Here is a 16,414-nt window from a genome sequence, read left to right as displayed (position 1 = left end):
TCAACCACCTGCTCCTTCCACTGCTGAGACAGCGGCAATAGTTTAAAAGCTTTGTTTTTTTTTTTGTATATACTCTTGCTGAGAGTATTTTACTTTCGTTGTGATATATGTTAGGATATTCTATAAACTATATATATATATATACATCTATTATTGAGCAGACATGTTCAGCTATTCGTCTAGTCTCTCAGGTAATATTTCAAAAATTTTGTCAAAACCGGTTGGAGTCTAACATGATATCATATAGCTAAAGTTCGTGTATAAGTGACTTTTCTTTACAAGATATTTTGACCAAACTCGCTTCATACATATAAGCCTAATCTTTTCAGCAGCGGAGAACCATATCACTTAGCTTTATAGAAAGAATCTGACTTTAAAGGAACTTCTGTATGGACAATTTGTTGTCTTTCAAGATATCCTTAACTAAACTCAGCAATTGCGAGCTTTACTAAACCTCCTAGAAGTTCATAAGTCACATATGTATATACAAGAGTATTCAAGCCTCGGCGTGCCGCAAGCAGACGATACTTCTTGTTGTTGTGTTTTAATATATTTTTACTGCAATATGCTACAATGTTGAGCGCAGTGTGTGTGTGTGTGTGTGTGTGTGTGGCAAAAGTTTTGCGGCAGAAAAATGCGCGTATCTCGTGTTTAGCACTTCATATTTATTACCTGTCGAGTGCACTCAAATCAGTTGCACTCGCTGCCCCAGTCGCTGCCCATTGGCGCTTGGGCAGGCGGAAGGCGTGTGGTTGTTGCGGTTCAAGGTGGGGTCGGGCAGCCTTGTTGGTCAGCGGCAAAAGTTTTAGCCCCCGCCGCCCTCAACACACAGCGCTTTGATAAGCATAATTGATGATGCAACCGTGCAGGGCATTGGCAAAAGGCAAAACAATAACAATAACAGCGAGGGGAAAGGCCAACAACAACAACAACAAGAGCAACAACTACAGCTGCACGCCATAAAATAAAGCCAAAAGCCATTTACGTGGTTGCCTCCGCCGAGCGAACCGCTGAAGAAATATTTTTGCACATATTTTATAGCACATTTGTGTATTGAGCGCAAGTGCTGAAAAAAGTTATCATCAATGGCTCGTGGGTAACTGAAAAGAGAGTGCATCAGCACGTCCCTGTAATTCACTCTAACGAAATGCGCACACACTGCAACTAAAACACAAGCAAACACACACACACACACACAAACGCGCGCACACGCACAATCGGACACAACAAGTAGCACTTGAAGGCACGCTGAAGGTCGAAAAAAAATGTGCAAAAGTACAAGTATAATTTTTATTTCCCAAGCATAATTAAAAAAGTTGGCCATATGTGCTGCCGCTTTCGCTGCTGCTAAAAGTGAAAGCTAAAAGTATTCTTTAATTCGATAAAAACAACTTTTAAGCAGAAAAACAAATGAAAAAATATATTATATATATAATCATTTTTGCCTCGGCAGAGCTGAAGGACTTAATTAATTTTTATGAGCTGTTTGTGTTTTGCTTGGCTGCAGGCGGAGCGAGAAAGGGAGAGCGAGGGGGAAAGGGTATTTGTCTGTCTCTATCTTTTCTAGACAGCCGAAACAAAGATGCAAGCCGGATAATATTGAATGAAATTCGAACCGAACAGTTTGCCAAAGAAACCTCAAAGGATAGGCGGTACAAACGGGAATAGTTGGGCTCAACTTCGAGATACCGCAGTTTTGATATATTTAAAACCAGTTTTGAACTTAACCAATTTCAACTTGGAATTCCCATTATTTAATGAGGGCAGTTGAACCCTTGCCCGAACCGCATCTTAATTTGTTCTACAAAGCTTTTGGGTGGTTCGGTTCGCGGCTCGCAGCTGAAGGTTCGGTTCACTCAAGCTTGAGCCAAGGTTAAAGCTGGTATTTCCAGTTAAAATCTAGGCTCAAGGTTGCGATGAACCAAGTGAAACGAACTTTATGCTCGGAGCCTTGAACTGAACCACTCGAAGGTTTTCTAGGTTTTGCTGATTATTCAATCAAAAATTTGACCTCAAATTACACATTTCGAATGCATAAGTATTTGGCTCGATTAGGCATTATTAGTATAAACAATTAAGCTAAAAGCAATTGCAGGCAATTACAAATAGCTTTGCATACTTCGAGGCGCTCCCCGTAGACGGTAATGCGATCTATTTGAGTGCAACGGATGCATTTATGCATATATCTGTTACCTAATATCCAATTCTCATTAGAGTTAAGTTCAGAGCAGCAGCCTTGAGTGTGTGTGTGTGTGTGTGTGTGTGTGTGTGTGTGACATATGCATATATAAATATATGTGTATATAGCTGGATATATTTGCATGCATGCAGGTTAAATCGAAGTCATTAATTTTAATGAACAGGATATTGTAGGTACATCACATTGGGAATATGCGGCGGAAAACCGAGTCGCACACACACAAGCACATGCCATGACATGTCGCCAACTAATGAGCGTCTCCAGGGTGTGTGTGTGTGTGCAGCATATACATTTGCAGATTGCATGTCGTCGTGTCACATAATTGACGCGCTCAACATCAATGTCAGAGAGCAGCGCTTAGCATTCAGGCCTTTAGTTTGACATTTGTAATGACCTTGCCGAGCCCTGAAAGCCAGCCCAGCTTAGGCTCTATGCAAAACGGCCAATAAAGGCTGCTGGCCATAAAAGGGCTAAATCGCAAGCTTCCCGTCTGGCGCTGACCAATTTGCAGTCATTGAACCGACACACGGGTGCCCGGAGTGCCAAGTTGTGCTCATTATATAAAACAAACAGGCTTTTCTTATTTTCAGTGCATTTTTCAGTGTATTTTGTTTTTTGTTGCTGTCGAGTTTTCCGGCTATGCACGTGTTTGTTATGCAAACAAGCTGCCAGCATTTGAGCCAGCTGCCCGCACACGGCAGGAAGGCTTCGACATGCGGCACTTATAATTTGTTACAGTACGTGCAAATAAACAACAATAACACCGATTATGTGTGTGCGTGCGTTGTGTGTGTGTGTTGTGAGTGTGTTGTGTGTGTGCAAGTGGCTAGCTGGACAGCTGAGTGGTGGACGCAGTCCAAGCAGCCGACGGCGATTGCATGCAACTTTTATCAAATGCTTTGTGACATGCAAGGCGCTCAGCTCCTGCTCTCTCCCTCTCCCTCTCTCTCTCTCTCTCTCTCACACACACAAAATCAAATATGCAAAAACACACACACACGCCGGCATGCTCGCACACACATGCATTGGCGTTTCGTATTTCCGCTTCCGGCTATTTTAATATTATAAGCAAAGGCATTTTATGCTGAGCGCAGCAGCAGCTGACGGAAAATTTCGAGTCGGAGCTGGATCAGAGTCGGCTTCGGAATCGGAGTCTGTCATTTGCCAAGATAAGGTTTGCCTCTTATATATACATATGCGTATCTGTATTTAACATATACATTCATATATACATATAGACGCGCATATGTAGAGGTGGGAAATATGCTTGTGCAAGCAAAACATTGAAGAATTATGAAACATATAAAAAACTAAGCAAAGACAGTCACAAGCAGCCGACTGTAAGATACTCTATTTCCAGTGTTGGCAAGTGCTGGTTTATTTAGGAAATGCATGCTTATAAACGTGGCCAGCATACTTTTCAGCCATAGCTAAGTGCGCATAAAAAATCTGCAGCTATATGATCTAGTCATCCGATCCGGCAGATATGCAGAGTCCTAAGACGATAGCTTGACTGGCAGGCAAATTAACAGACAGACGGACAAATGGGCAGACGGAGTGACAGACTGGTCTATATATCAACTTGGCTATCGATGCTGTTACTTTATGGAGTCGCAGATGTTTCCTTCTCTGCATTTCACATCTCACGACAAAATTATATTATTCTCAACTAGAGAATCATATCTAGATCTGAATTTATCATTGACATTTCTAGGCATAAAAGTTAAGTAAACTTAACCAGAAATTAGTGGGCGCTTTTGGAGAGGCCCAGAAATATTTCTTCAAATCTAGCAGTAGCTATTGAACAAACCGAAATTTGCGACATGAATGTCTGCATATATTTATGTTGCACATAATTATACCCTTTCCAGACACTGCAGACACTATGCCCCGCCTGCCGCTAGCAAACAGGGTATTCAAATATTTAGTGTATTGCCCTGCTGCAAAAGTTGTTATTGCTGCTTGTATATTTTTGCGCCTTTTTGCGTTTTGGCATTTAAATTAATAGGCCGCTGGGCATTTGTGTTTCATTTGCGCATAAAATACTGCACTTGCCACGCCTCACGCCCCACAGCCCACGCCCAACCCAGCACCTTAATTACAAATGTGAACTTTGCTTTTATGTTTGACGGAAAAATCCACTTTGCCGTGATATCCGGACTTCAGGGCGACGTAAAATTAAACAGCAGCACTTAAAAAAAAGAAGGAAAGAAATTCGCGAACACCAAAGTAGTTGGAAATTCATTGCAGCGGCTTTTACCGGTCGCTGCAGTCGAAGATTTATGGCCGCCAAGGGTCGGAAGGGGGGGGGGGGGGGGGGGTCAATGCTGCATGTGGCAGCCACTTGCTCGTATGTGGCACGTAGTTGAGGTGTTAAATTTGCCATTTGCATAATTGATAAAGTTGATGGCAGAGTGCGCGGTGGGGTGGACAAGGCGGTTAGCACTGGGCTGATAGTTTCTAACGGACGCCGCTAGCTGGCGCCATAGTGCTTAGTGCTTAGCATGCTGATTTCTGACCTATGTCGGATGTCCGCATGTCATTTCCATTGCTTGCCCGACCAAACGACTAACTCCTGACTGCCAACTGCCAACTGCCAACTGCTGACTATGCCCCGCCGCATTGTCCTTTGGCCTTTGCCAGTTTTCTTTGCATTTTGCCGCATAATTCAGATTTGAGCCATTATGGGCCACGAACTTCCGCTGTTACCTGTGTGTTTTTCTCTGTCTGTGTCTGTGTGCGTTGGCATGCGGCGAGTGCATAAATTCTTGGTACCACTTTCTCACGTACCGACTGCAGCAATTGCTGAGCGAGGCAACTGGCCCTGGACATTGAGCTGCTTTCTTTAACTTTTGATTTAGTGTCGAGTTGGAGTTTAAGTTGCACTTAAAACTACCCTATAGCCAGGCAAGAAAGTACTTGCTTTTATGCCCCACTGTCTGTCTGTGTGTATGTGTGACTGCAAACAAAGTTTTATTAGTTTTTTGCATTGTTCCAGCCCAACTTCAACTGAGGCTCTGTATAGAATGCCCAAGTATTTCCAAAGAAATCAGTTGCCGACTTTTATATGTCTCATAAAGATCAGCGGGCAATTTGCAACAGTTCTCGCTGTTGATTAAACTTCAAATGTCAAAGGTTATTCCCTTGAAATCACATTATGCTCAATACAAATCTATACACAAATAGAGGCTGGCAAGGGTTTTGTTTTTTCACTTTAAAATACAGCTGCGGATTTCATTGACTAATGCCAAAAAGATAAACATAAAAGCACTTGTACAAAGTTTAATTAGCGGAGTGCGTAACATGAGTTTGGGCTCAGTTTTGGTGGCCTTTGAAAGACTTCGCGTTAATTAGACTAATTACCCAATAAACGGAACTGGGCGCCGACTGACAGCTGAAAAACAAAACAAGTAAGAGGTTCTAGTCGGGAGCTCCCGAATAGGGAATACCCTGAACCCTCTTCCAACATCAAATGCATTAATATATTCTAGGAGCACCTACATATTATTTTGAAGTCTCTAGCTCTTATAGGTTCTGAGATCCTTGCGTTCATACATACGGACGGACGGACGGACGGACAGACAGACGGACATGGCTAGATCGACTCGGCTATTGATGCTGATCAAGAATATATATACTTTATGGGGTCGGAGATGCTTCCTTCTGCCTGTTACATACATTTGGATTTTGCACAAATACAATATACCCTTATACCCATTTTTAATGGGTTCAGGGTATAAAAAAAACATAAAATAAAATACAAAACAAAAAGGCATTTAAAAGAAAGGCAACTAGATGAAGGCAACTGCAAAAAGAAAAGGCAAAAAGTATGCTCCCAAATGAATCATCAGCACAATTCATCATCTCTGGACTTGTCTCTGAGGTGGTTTTCAATGTCCACAAACCCAGCTCGCCAGTTTATTAATGTGCGTGTGGGCGTGTCCACAGAAAGCATTAAAATAAACTGTTTATGCTAGAATATTAAGCGCTTAACAGCAACAGCAGAAGCAGCAGCTTTTTAGAAGCCGACAACACACAGCAAATCACATAAAACCCCGGAAAATTGTGACCGAGCTTGTGGTTCAAATTGGCCAAGAGACAGCTCTAAGAACAGTGTTAACCAAAGTCTGTTTCTGGCAAGCAGAATGAAATGACGTTGATTATTTAATATATTTGGGGGAATTAGCTCTATGTGATAAAACTAAGTGTTGAGAGTACATTCATTTTAACTACATGTTTGTTAAACGTTTTCAAAAGATAATATAAGAGCACAATATAACACAATTACATAATAAAACACCACAATAACACACAGTATAACACAATAGAACAGTATAATACTTTGTATAACACCATATTCCACAGTCTAACACAATATAACCATAATTGAGAACAGAATATAACAGCATTCATTAACGCAGTATAACACAATAGAACACTACTATAGTATAACACACAAAAGCAAACACCAACAAATTGTACGGTTTGACACAATATAAAACTAATATATAGCTAATGAAACTTCACTATAAGCCACAATATAACAATATATAAACCCACTATAGAATACAATAAAACAGCAATGTATAAAATAGTGTAACACAATATGACACCAGAGTGACACAGTATAACAACACCAAATACCACAGTATAATACATATAATACATAACAGCACTGCAATTAACTCAATATAAGACTACTATGTGACTCAATGGAACTCCACTAAAAAACATAGTATAACACACTATAGAAGACAATATAGCACTTTATATACACAATATACAACCACTACAGTATAAGATGCACAATATGACACTGTTTATAGCAATGGAACCCCTCTATAAATCAAATTATAACACAATATAATACCACACAATATAACAGTTATGGCTCACATTTAACTTATAATTATGATATAATACGAAAAATGTCCCAACATTAAATTTAAAGCCCGCAACTTCAAAGTGGTCAAGCATCTAAGGAGCCCACGCAAACTTTTAATTAAAAACCATTTATGGAAATTCTTCCCAAATATTCCCAGACTCAAAATCGGGAATTTGACCAAAGACTTGGCGGCCGAGCCTTTTGTTTTAGTAACATTTTGGATATTAGGTTGACACACAAATAGCCTACATCAATGGGCACATGTCGCATGAAATTTATCAAAATTGAGTTACACGCTGCCAGTGTTGACTAAGGACATTATTTTTCTTTTCTTCTCTTTTCTGCTTTCTTTTGTTTTGGTTGGTTGGTTCGGTGCGTGCCGTCGCCTAATAAACTTCACGCAAAAGTGAGAAATTATGCTGACTGCTCAAATGTATGCAATAAAAATTTTTCAGCTCACGCACACACTTGAGCGCGCCTCAGCGCCGCATACCCGAATGATGATGGCCGCCATGGCGACGTCTATGTGAGCTCTGAGAAATGGCTGTCAGTGCTGCCACGGCTAGGGGAGTGTCAGAGGTGGGGTGGGGCGGGGTTTAGGGAGGGTGTGAGGCGCGTTTGGCTAAAGTTATTAATTTCCAAGCTGAATTTAGATGCGCTAAATGAAGCGAGCTGCTCTATGGCATTTGGATGTACGCAACGCACAAATAGAGCGCTAGATAACAATTGTATATGACACACACACACACACACACACAGACAGAGAGATAGCTGCAGCCCCAGTTGAGTGCACTGCGGCGCACAATTTCATACTTAATCTGGCTCGACCGGGCGCTTGGAAATTTAATTTGCCGCTGATTGATTACAAGCGATTTTGTGTGTAATGTCCCCAAAGGACACGAAGGAGGGAGGGAGAGGAGATGAGGAGGAAGATTCGTTCATTTTTGGCCAGCAGCTGCTCATTGTTATGGCTCGTGTGCGCCATTTGACTTTTAACTGCTCACTCTTGACACCCGCCCACATACATTATTCGGTCCCGACTGTTGGCCGAGCGAAGCTGATTGAATGCTTTTTTGTTGGCAACAACGAAATTTATTCGCTTGTTCAACTCCATTGAATATGAGTGCAAAATCTTTGTTAGCTGTTAAGTGCAGCATACAAGTTTTCAGCTGGAGCAAGTCGCGGGCACGAAACTAACTTTTGCAAACATGCAAGATTCAAATATAACAAGGCACGGGTGGATAATGACTTTCTTTGTTTTTCAAAGTTACCAGCAGCTATGAATTATTCGCTTCTTTCAAGAGTTTCGGAATATAATAAATGGTATTACCTGAGTTTCTTAAATAGTACGAAAAGACCAACAGCAACAACAACAAAAACAGGGTATAAACTCGAAGAGTGAACAGGTTTCTTGTTTAGCAGTTTTAAGAACCTCCAAGGTTCTGTCATCAGCTAACATTGCTACCGAATCTAGATTTGTAAGGCCCTACCCTCAACCCGAACCTATAACTTCTTGAGAATTTTAAGCAATTAAAGGGATATAAAGCTAGCAAAACAAAGGCCTACTTTTGTGTACTTAGCCCTGCGACAGATATAAAATATGATCTAATTTTTTCTTATTTTCATATATTTTGACACTTTTTAGTTGAAGCATGCAAACTATGATCTTAGTTTAAGTCAAAAGTTAAACCTAAAAGGAATATTTAAGCCTAGCTTTAGAGAACGTGTCATGAAGCAAAGCACGACGCGTGCTCGTCTCTGCTTACAACTCTCTCTCCCTCTCTCTCTCTCTCTCTTTTACTCCCTCAATCCCCCCCTCTCTCTCTCTCTTTGCCAGCATTTGCTGCATTGCTGCTCTTTTTCGTTTCGTTTGTGCATTTCCTTTAATGACAACGCTCGAAATTAAATTCCTTGCTGCGCTTTTGCCAGGCTTCGGCTGCTCTACACTAACTCTGCCCTGCTCATCTTTCGTCTCTTTCTGCTATCCCTTTTTTGCAATGCCCCTATTAATTTATTGTCTTGAAATCTAAGGGCATTTATACTTATCTTAAAGTTTGCCAAGTTCTTGTCATTCAATGCCTTTTTATTGAGTTATTTCTTGGCAAAAGAATGAATTTATCGATGCCAGCTGCATCCAGCTCTCCCCTCTCTCTCTCTCTCGCTCCCTCTCCCTTACGCTTTCTCTTTTAATTCGATTTTATAAATTAGCTGACAAATGCGCCAGTTTATGCACAGAAATAAAAGTTTAACTTTAAACTATTCGCATAACTTCAACTATTCTTGCTGCCAAATTTCTGCCCAAATGAGTTGTTACACATTTATCAATTCAGAATTTGATTAATGCTTTGACTTTGACTTTTATGTTTTTTTTTTTCTCCTCTTTTTTAGCTAGCCATTTCCTTGATTAAGCGCATTTTGATACCCAAGTCCCCAAGTCATAAAACTCTCAAATTAGAATAGACATAAAATACGGAGTCATCAAAAAAGTGCCGCTTTATATCCATTGAAATTCCCATGTTAACCATATTTTACGATCCTGTTGTTGTCGCTGGATAACAATCTGAAATAAGTTGGACTTGACATACAACAAAGAACATTTTTAATTGCCAGCTGCCAACGACTTGCGATGCTTTGAGGTGTGTCTCCACTTGCCACATGAAACGCGCATCATATCCTTTGAGCACATGTACAAATATATATATGCATATATATATATTTATATATGTATTGGTATTATCGGCATTGTGCATGGCAAAGACACAAAGAAAACAGTTGCCTTTCCTCAGTTGTAAATGGAAATTAAAATGCGTAATTGCGGCATCAATGTGCCGTGTTTAAATTACTGCAAGTAAAGCCCCAGACAGGCAATTCCACCCGCCCTGCCGCCCCGCTGTGCAGTTGCATATTAAGTGCATGCGTACATATAATGTACATCCATCAACCTGACCTGTGCAGCCTTTGATCACATACAATACTTGCCGGCCACTTAATGGGCTCAGAATCTACTTGCAAGCACTCTGTTTGAAGCCTATTTAAGGCCTCACAGAGACATATTCAGTACGGCCCAGCTCCAACTGCAACTCTTAGCTAATAAGGCACTCACATGCGTTATATGGATTCATTGAGAGGCTAATTGAAATCTATTTCAAATAATCTCATGTACTTGCAAACAAATGTGAATAGCAAAAATTAAAGACTGTTGCATATGAATCATTGAAAGCAGTTCAAAGTACTTTAAGGGTAGTCAAAGAAATTGAAGAATTGTCACTTTTTATCAGGTATAAAGTTGCTAAGCAATACCAATCCATATCAAGAACCTGGCTAATGTGAAGTAATCTTGCCTTTGCCAATATCTTTGTGACTTTGTTGTTCAAATGGAGCAGTCATCAATGCACTTGGAGCACTCAATCAAACAAGAAAACTGAAAGTGATGCTACCAAAATCAGACTGTAAAGAAGCTAGAATGACCAAAGTGCTCGGGCAATGCATTAAACACAATGTTTGGATGCCACCTAAAACTCGAATCGGTAGTTAGACTTAACGGGCGGTTTATGCGCCCAAAAACTAGCTGCAAAGTGGCTAAATACGCAGCACGACTCGGAATTTAATGCCCAGCTACATTTCACATATCAGTGAGCAGAGCGTTTATGTCACAAAGCTCGCTGCTTTTGGCATTATATCAGCTGAACAGATGAAAGATATGATTGTGAACTGCGAGTCTAGTGAACTGCTAAGAAATGCAACGAATGTTAAATAAAAATGAACTGGCCTGCCTGCACAGGCACAAAAGCAGGCATCTTATTATCTTGCCCAGAGCTCACTCTGACTCTCCCTCTCTCCCCTCCCCTCTCGCTCGGTGTGTAGTTGGATAAAGCGAAACTGTGCGAGAAATGTTCGCTTTGTGAATCATTTTGTCCCTGGGGATGCGCTGGAAATGTGCATTCGATTCACAGCCAAAGAATGATGATGATGATGACGATGAGCCAAGATTGAGCAAACGGAGGTAGTTGCACACGCAAATGGCTTACTTGTAACTGAGCAAATTGGTAGCAGGATAAAGAACAAGGATACAAATCGATTGCCACTGAAAGCTGCAATAGACAGTTACCAGTTGCCAGTTGCCAGTTGCCAGTTGCCGGCAGGCTTAATTGACAGTCGACTGTGTATTGCTTGCTGTATATTGCGTATACGCAGCGTATACCAAATACCTGCCTAACTGCTTCTGCTTCTGCTTCTGCTGCTGTGGATATTTGCATGCGGTCTGGTCACATAACTAAATAAAAGGAAGGGGTTCCCAGAGCAGGCCTCTCAAGTAACTTGGCATCAATCTGTGCACATATTAGTGTGTGTGTGTGTGTGTGTGTGTGTGAAAGGCATATAGCATGCACTAATTACGTGCCATTGCCGTAGCGTTGAGGTCGCACGTCCAGCAGCAGCCAATCAAGTCTGTTTGCCCAGGCAAAGGTACATTTCAAGGCAGCTGCAGCTCTGCGGCTTTGTGGTAAGCAAAACTCTATGGGGGGAGGCGTACAAAAAAGGGTCAAAAATGGGGCGAAAAGGGGGACTAAAAATAAAAGAAAAATCAAAGAAAAAATGCAGCGCAAGAAAAAAAATAAAATCAAATCAAAAATTAAGCCTGGCTTTTGAATTGCGTCGACTAGCTGCCTTTTCTCTATATACATATTTATAAAGCATACATATGTATATATAAATGTATATATTTATATATATATATATATATCGCAGTATTTGTGCGATCAAAGTGGGCAGGCGTTATTTGCCAGTACGCAAAATGCAATAAACATGAATTTCAGCCCCGTTGCTATTAAACGAACCATGCATTTTTGTGCAGCAGCGACAACAGGCGGCCCGAGTGGGAGCGGGCAGGGCAGGACCAATGCAAGGAGGGAGGCAGAAGACAAAACAAAGCGATTAATGCGTCACGTCGAAACTTAAATACTCTGCAAATATGAGCTGAATGTTTTTGCTAAAGACATAATAATTAATTAAAATAATTAACATAATAAAAAACTTATTCTTCAACTGATTTTACTTTTAAATCTGAAAAAAAAAACGTTTTCTCATATAAAAGAAAGCTCATTAATGACAAGTTAATCTAAGATATGTTAGAGTTCTCATGGCAGTCATATGATATATTGTTCCGATTTGAAAGATTCTGACATATGTAATTGCCTTCAAAGTTTCTTGACAAAGCCGTTAACTGACCTTAACCTAAGAGCTAGTCTCTCAGACTGAAGAGTCTTTTGCACCGAAGGACATATCTATATCGACACGGCAGCTCAAACTGATCAAGAAATTCAACTCATGCGATCACTAATGTCTATATCTTTAGGTTACAGAATACATGTCAAAATAAGAATGCCCGCTGCAATAAGGTTATAAAAAAAATAGAAAAGAAAAATGCAGCTGAGTGCCGGGCTTTGTTGTCCATTTACGTCAACAATTTCATTGAAGCTGCACACAGTTGCAGTTACAGCTAACAGCTACAGATACAGATACAGCTACAGCTACAGCTACAGCTAACAGCTACAGATACAAATACAAACAGTGCAACGCGCCAGAGGCAGGACCGCAACTAGCTGAAGCTATTTGCCAAGTAGTTTCAGATAGATACATAGATAAAATTGAACTGGGATTTGGGGATTGCACAAAAGTAACTGAGCAAATTTCCGCAGCTAGTTGAGCTTTGTGCTGCCGCTGCCGTTGCCGTTGCTAAAAACCAAGCAAATTGAATGCTGATACAACAGCAACAACAACACAAACAACAAAGACCGCTGAGTGTGTGTGCTAAGTGTGTTCAAATTTAAAGCGTGACCCGCCATAAAACAGCGCCATTGTGCGGCAATTAAAGACAGCACAAGAAACGCAGCTACTGCCGCTGCTGCTGCTGCTGCTGCTGCTGCTGCTGCTGCTGCAATTTACAACAACAGGAAATTGCATGTGGCACTCGACGCTAATTCACACCGGAAAAGCAACGACGCACAAGCTGATGTCCGCGCGCATACACACACACAGAGAAACAGAGAGACAACAAAGGACATCTTATTCAAGCTGGCATTGTCCATGAACTGCACGCTCAGTGGGGCACACACACGCACACACTCGCACACACACACATGCATGCATAAATTGCAATCTACACGCGCAGCGTTTTCATTTATTAATAATGCATTTGCCACGGGCGCTGTTTGCCTTTGTGAGCTGCCTCCTTGGACGCCGTTTCTGTTGCGTTTTGTTTTCATTTGAGATTTGCAGCTGAGCCGCAGCAGACCGCCCCCCCCCCCCCTCCACCCTCCACGCTTTTCTCACGCACCCCTCTCGCTACCCCTCAACCCAGCAGACACATTCGTTAGCCGCAGCTGCAGCTGCTTAAATCTTCATTAGTTGTGATTTCAAGTTTCAAATTAGCGCAGATTTTTCTGCTTTTCTTTCGGTTCTTTTCTTATCGCGCTCATTTTTCACCACCGTGCACGTTTGTGTGCGGTTTTTCCAGTGTTGACTAACGGCTAATTAGCCAGGCAAAGGTAGTAAAATAAATACATAAATGTTTATAATAAATTTATAAATAAACAAGTGTATTTATTTATTTCATTTGACTGCATTTTGCAGGCACATTTTTTGCCAAATATATTTTACACATTTTCATTTTCATTATGACATTAAATATTTATTTATATTGGCAAATAGACATTCAACATTCATTAGACACTTCCGTCTGTTATAAAATGCACAAATGCACAATGAAATTTGCGTTATTAAATATTAAAAACTTTAACAATCTATGCAAATGAATTTCTTTTTAAATGTGATATTTAATAACGATGTGAAATGCAGTTAAATGGCCAAAATAAAATACCCTCGGACAGATAAATAAGTTAGTATACCCTAACAGGGAAAGTGGCCAACAGGAGTTGGCCAGCTAAAATGCAGCTAAGATAGATTATGTGGCAAATGTTAAGCTTGATCTGCTTCAAGGATTGACAAGAGTTCTGAGAGGATTATGCTGCTAATACAGCTCAAGACAAGTAAGAGTGCCCGAGTGCTCGGTAGTGCCCGACAGGGTTTCGATGTCGATTTGTATCGATTGCTTGAAAACGGGACACGTTATCGGTTATCGGAATTATCGACAGACAGAGACGTGGAAAGATATACAGGCACGACTAGATCGACTCGGCCATTCATATTGGTTCAGAAACAATTCCGCCTCCATGTCACATGCCCATTTTAAACCATTTGGGTTCAGGGTTTAAATATGCACAATAGATTCCAAGTAAACCAGAACGAGTCCAAGCTGAACTCATGGAAATTATATTTTAATTTTTACATCCTATTTTCTGTTGTTGTTTTTTATATTTTGTCTTATTTTCCCTGAACAGGCACTCGCTCAACGCGGCTAGACTTACCTCGAAAGGGTGTGCATTTTAGTTGGCCGAGCATCGAGTATCTATGTGTAGCGTACTGCATATATCAAATGCAGTCGGGATTTTGCAGTCAAATGAATTATTATGGTTCTTGCGTTTGACATTTATGTGCTTTGAGCGGCGAGCTGGGCGAGACGGCAGCACGCGCTGGCCACGCCCACAAAATGGACCAGCGAGTGCCGGCAAATATGTGGGCGTGGGCAGCCGCAGACTTGACACACACACAGTCTCGTGTAATTGGACGTAGGCCACACAACTACAAAAAAAAAAAGAAGCCAAACAAACAAAAACCGCCCTCAAGGTGAGGCAGCTGAAAAGATTTATGTGCGCTGCGGCTTATCAATTTAAACAAACGGCAAACAATTTTGACAGCTCTCTAAATTACAATAGTTATCTTTTGGTAAACATATACATAAACTATCAACGGGTATTACCCGGCTTTGTTCGAGTAGATTCATATTTGTGGATTGTTCGAAAAGCGTGAAACATTCGCCAAATCCATTTTAATTTAACATTTTTTATAGGTTATTCACTTACATTTCATACAATCAGATGGAATTCTTACAAAATCTCCGAAAATGTATTTGAAACGCAAAATTATAGTTTCGACTATACAACATTTGACTTCCAATTACCGCCCAATATAAATTATGTTATATTCCACACATCCGATTGGAACTTTTCCAAAAGCCTTGCACTTAGATCACAAATTATAACTATAGTCTGTGTGTTGATCTTCAATCAGTCAATCACTCAATCAGTCAGTCAATCAGGGCAAACAGTTGTTAGCAGCTCTGTTTTATAAGAGTTCTATTTGTATTCATTTAATCTGCCTGCGGCTGCCTTTGCTGATATTCACTTCACGCCTTGATGAACAGATCAAAAAAAAAAAAACAAAAAAACCTACCATTGCAGACTATTTAATACACTGCCAAATGAAGCAGAGTCGCAATAAATCCCATTTAATTTGGTCTGCATAAAATGAGTGTAGATATGCTTTTTTCACGATTCTTTTTTCACAATTTCATGTCAAATAATGTCGCAACACAAATTGTTTATTTTGATGTTTGAGTGTGCGAGTGTGCGAGTGTGCGAGTGTGTGTGTGTGTGTGTGTGTGTGTGTGTGTGTGTGTGTGCGACTTTTTTAATACTTTGCATTTCGCTTTTATTTCAGTTTGTGCCAATCGATGGCATTAGTGGAAAATCAATTGAGCGATGGCAGCAATCAAAACCGTAAGCCATGAAACCAAAACCGCACATCAGTTGTTATAGCTCTGTTGTTGTTGTTGTTGTTGTGCGTGTGTGTGTGTGTGTGTGGGGGGGGTGGTAGGTGGGCGATATGCATGTGTGCGTGTCTGTTTGGTTTTCAGCTCAAATTGCCTTTGACAGCTTGAAATATACGATTTTTATTCAATCTAACACTTGTGCTAGCGTATTTTTAGCCAAAAATACGCACACACACTCACGAATACACGCACAATTAATCACGCATACGCCCTGACTGACGACTGACCGACCGGCCAGCACACTCTGGCCAAGTGTTTTCTCATATTAAGCACAATTTAAATGACGCTTAAAAACGTGAAGCAAGAAAAATAAAAATGAGCTGGGCGCATGTTTCGCATTTTTTATGAGTCGAGCGAAATTATCTAAAATTGCAATTAATTAATTATGCACTTTCAGTTTCTTTCTCATCAAGGCGCAGCAGAAGAAGAAGAAGCAACAGCAAAAGCAGCGCATTTGCATTAAGTAGTATTTTTAATTTTTGTTTTGTTTTTTTCACTTTTCTCTTTATTAGCTGGTCGCATTTGCCTTTCAGGTAGCAGTTGCTTTTGCTGCTTTTGTTGTCGCGTACTAAATTACGTGCAACTATTTTTTAATGTGCAG

At 40.6% G+C, this 16,414-nt stretch overlaps 1 protein-coding gene across 1 annotated transcript; it reads right to left on the bottom strand.

Moving 5' to 3' along the window:
- Nucleotides 1-15,551: 15,551 nt before the first annotated feature.
- LOC115762309 lies at nucleotides 15,552-15,787 on the bottom strand. Its single transcript, XM_030704476.1, is given in 3 exon segments — nucleotides 15,552-15,608; nucleotides 15,670-15,706; nucleotides 15,708-15,787. Coding segments are annotated over 3 exon segments (174 nt in total).
- Between the last annotated feature and the right edge of the window lie 627 nt (nucleotides 15,788-16,414).

The sequence above is a fragment of the Drosophila novamexicana genome, unplaced genomic scaffold (genome assembly GCF_003285875.2).
Source record: "Drosophila novamexicana strain 15010-1031.04,08,12 unplaced genomic scaffold, DnovRS2.1 tig00000564-arrow-pilon, whole genome shotgun sequence".
Lineage (NCBI taxonomy): Eukaryota > Metazoa > Arthropoda > Insecta > Diptera > Drosophilidae > Drosophila > Drosophila novamexicana.
This window is presented reverse-complemented; position numbering and strand designations above follow the sequence as displayed.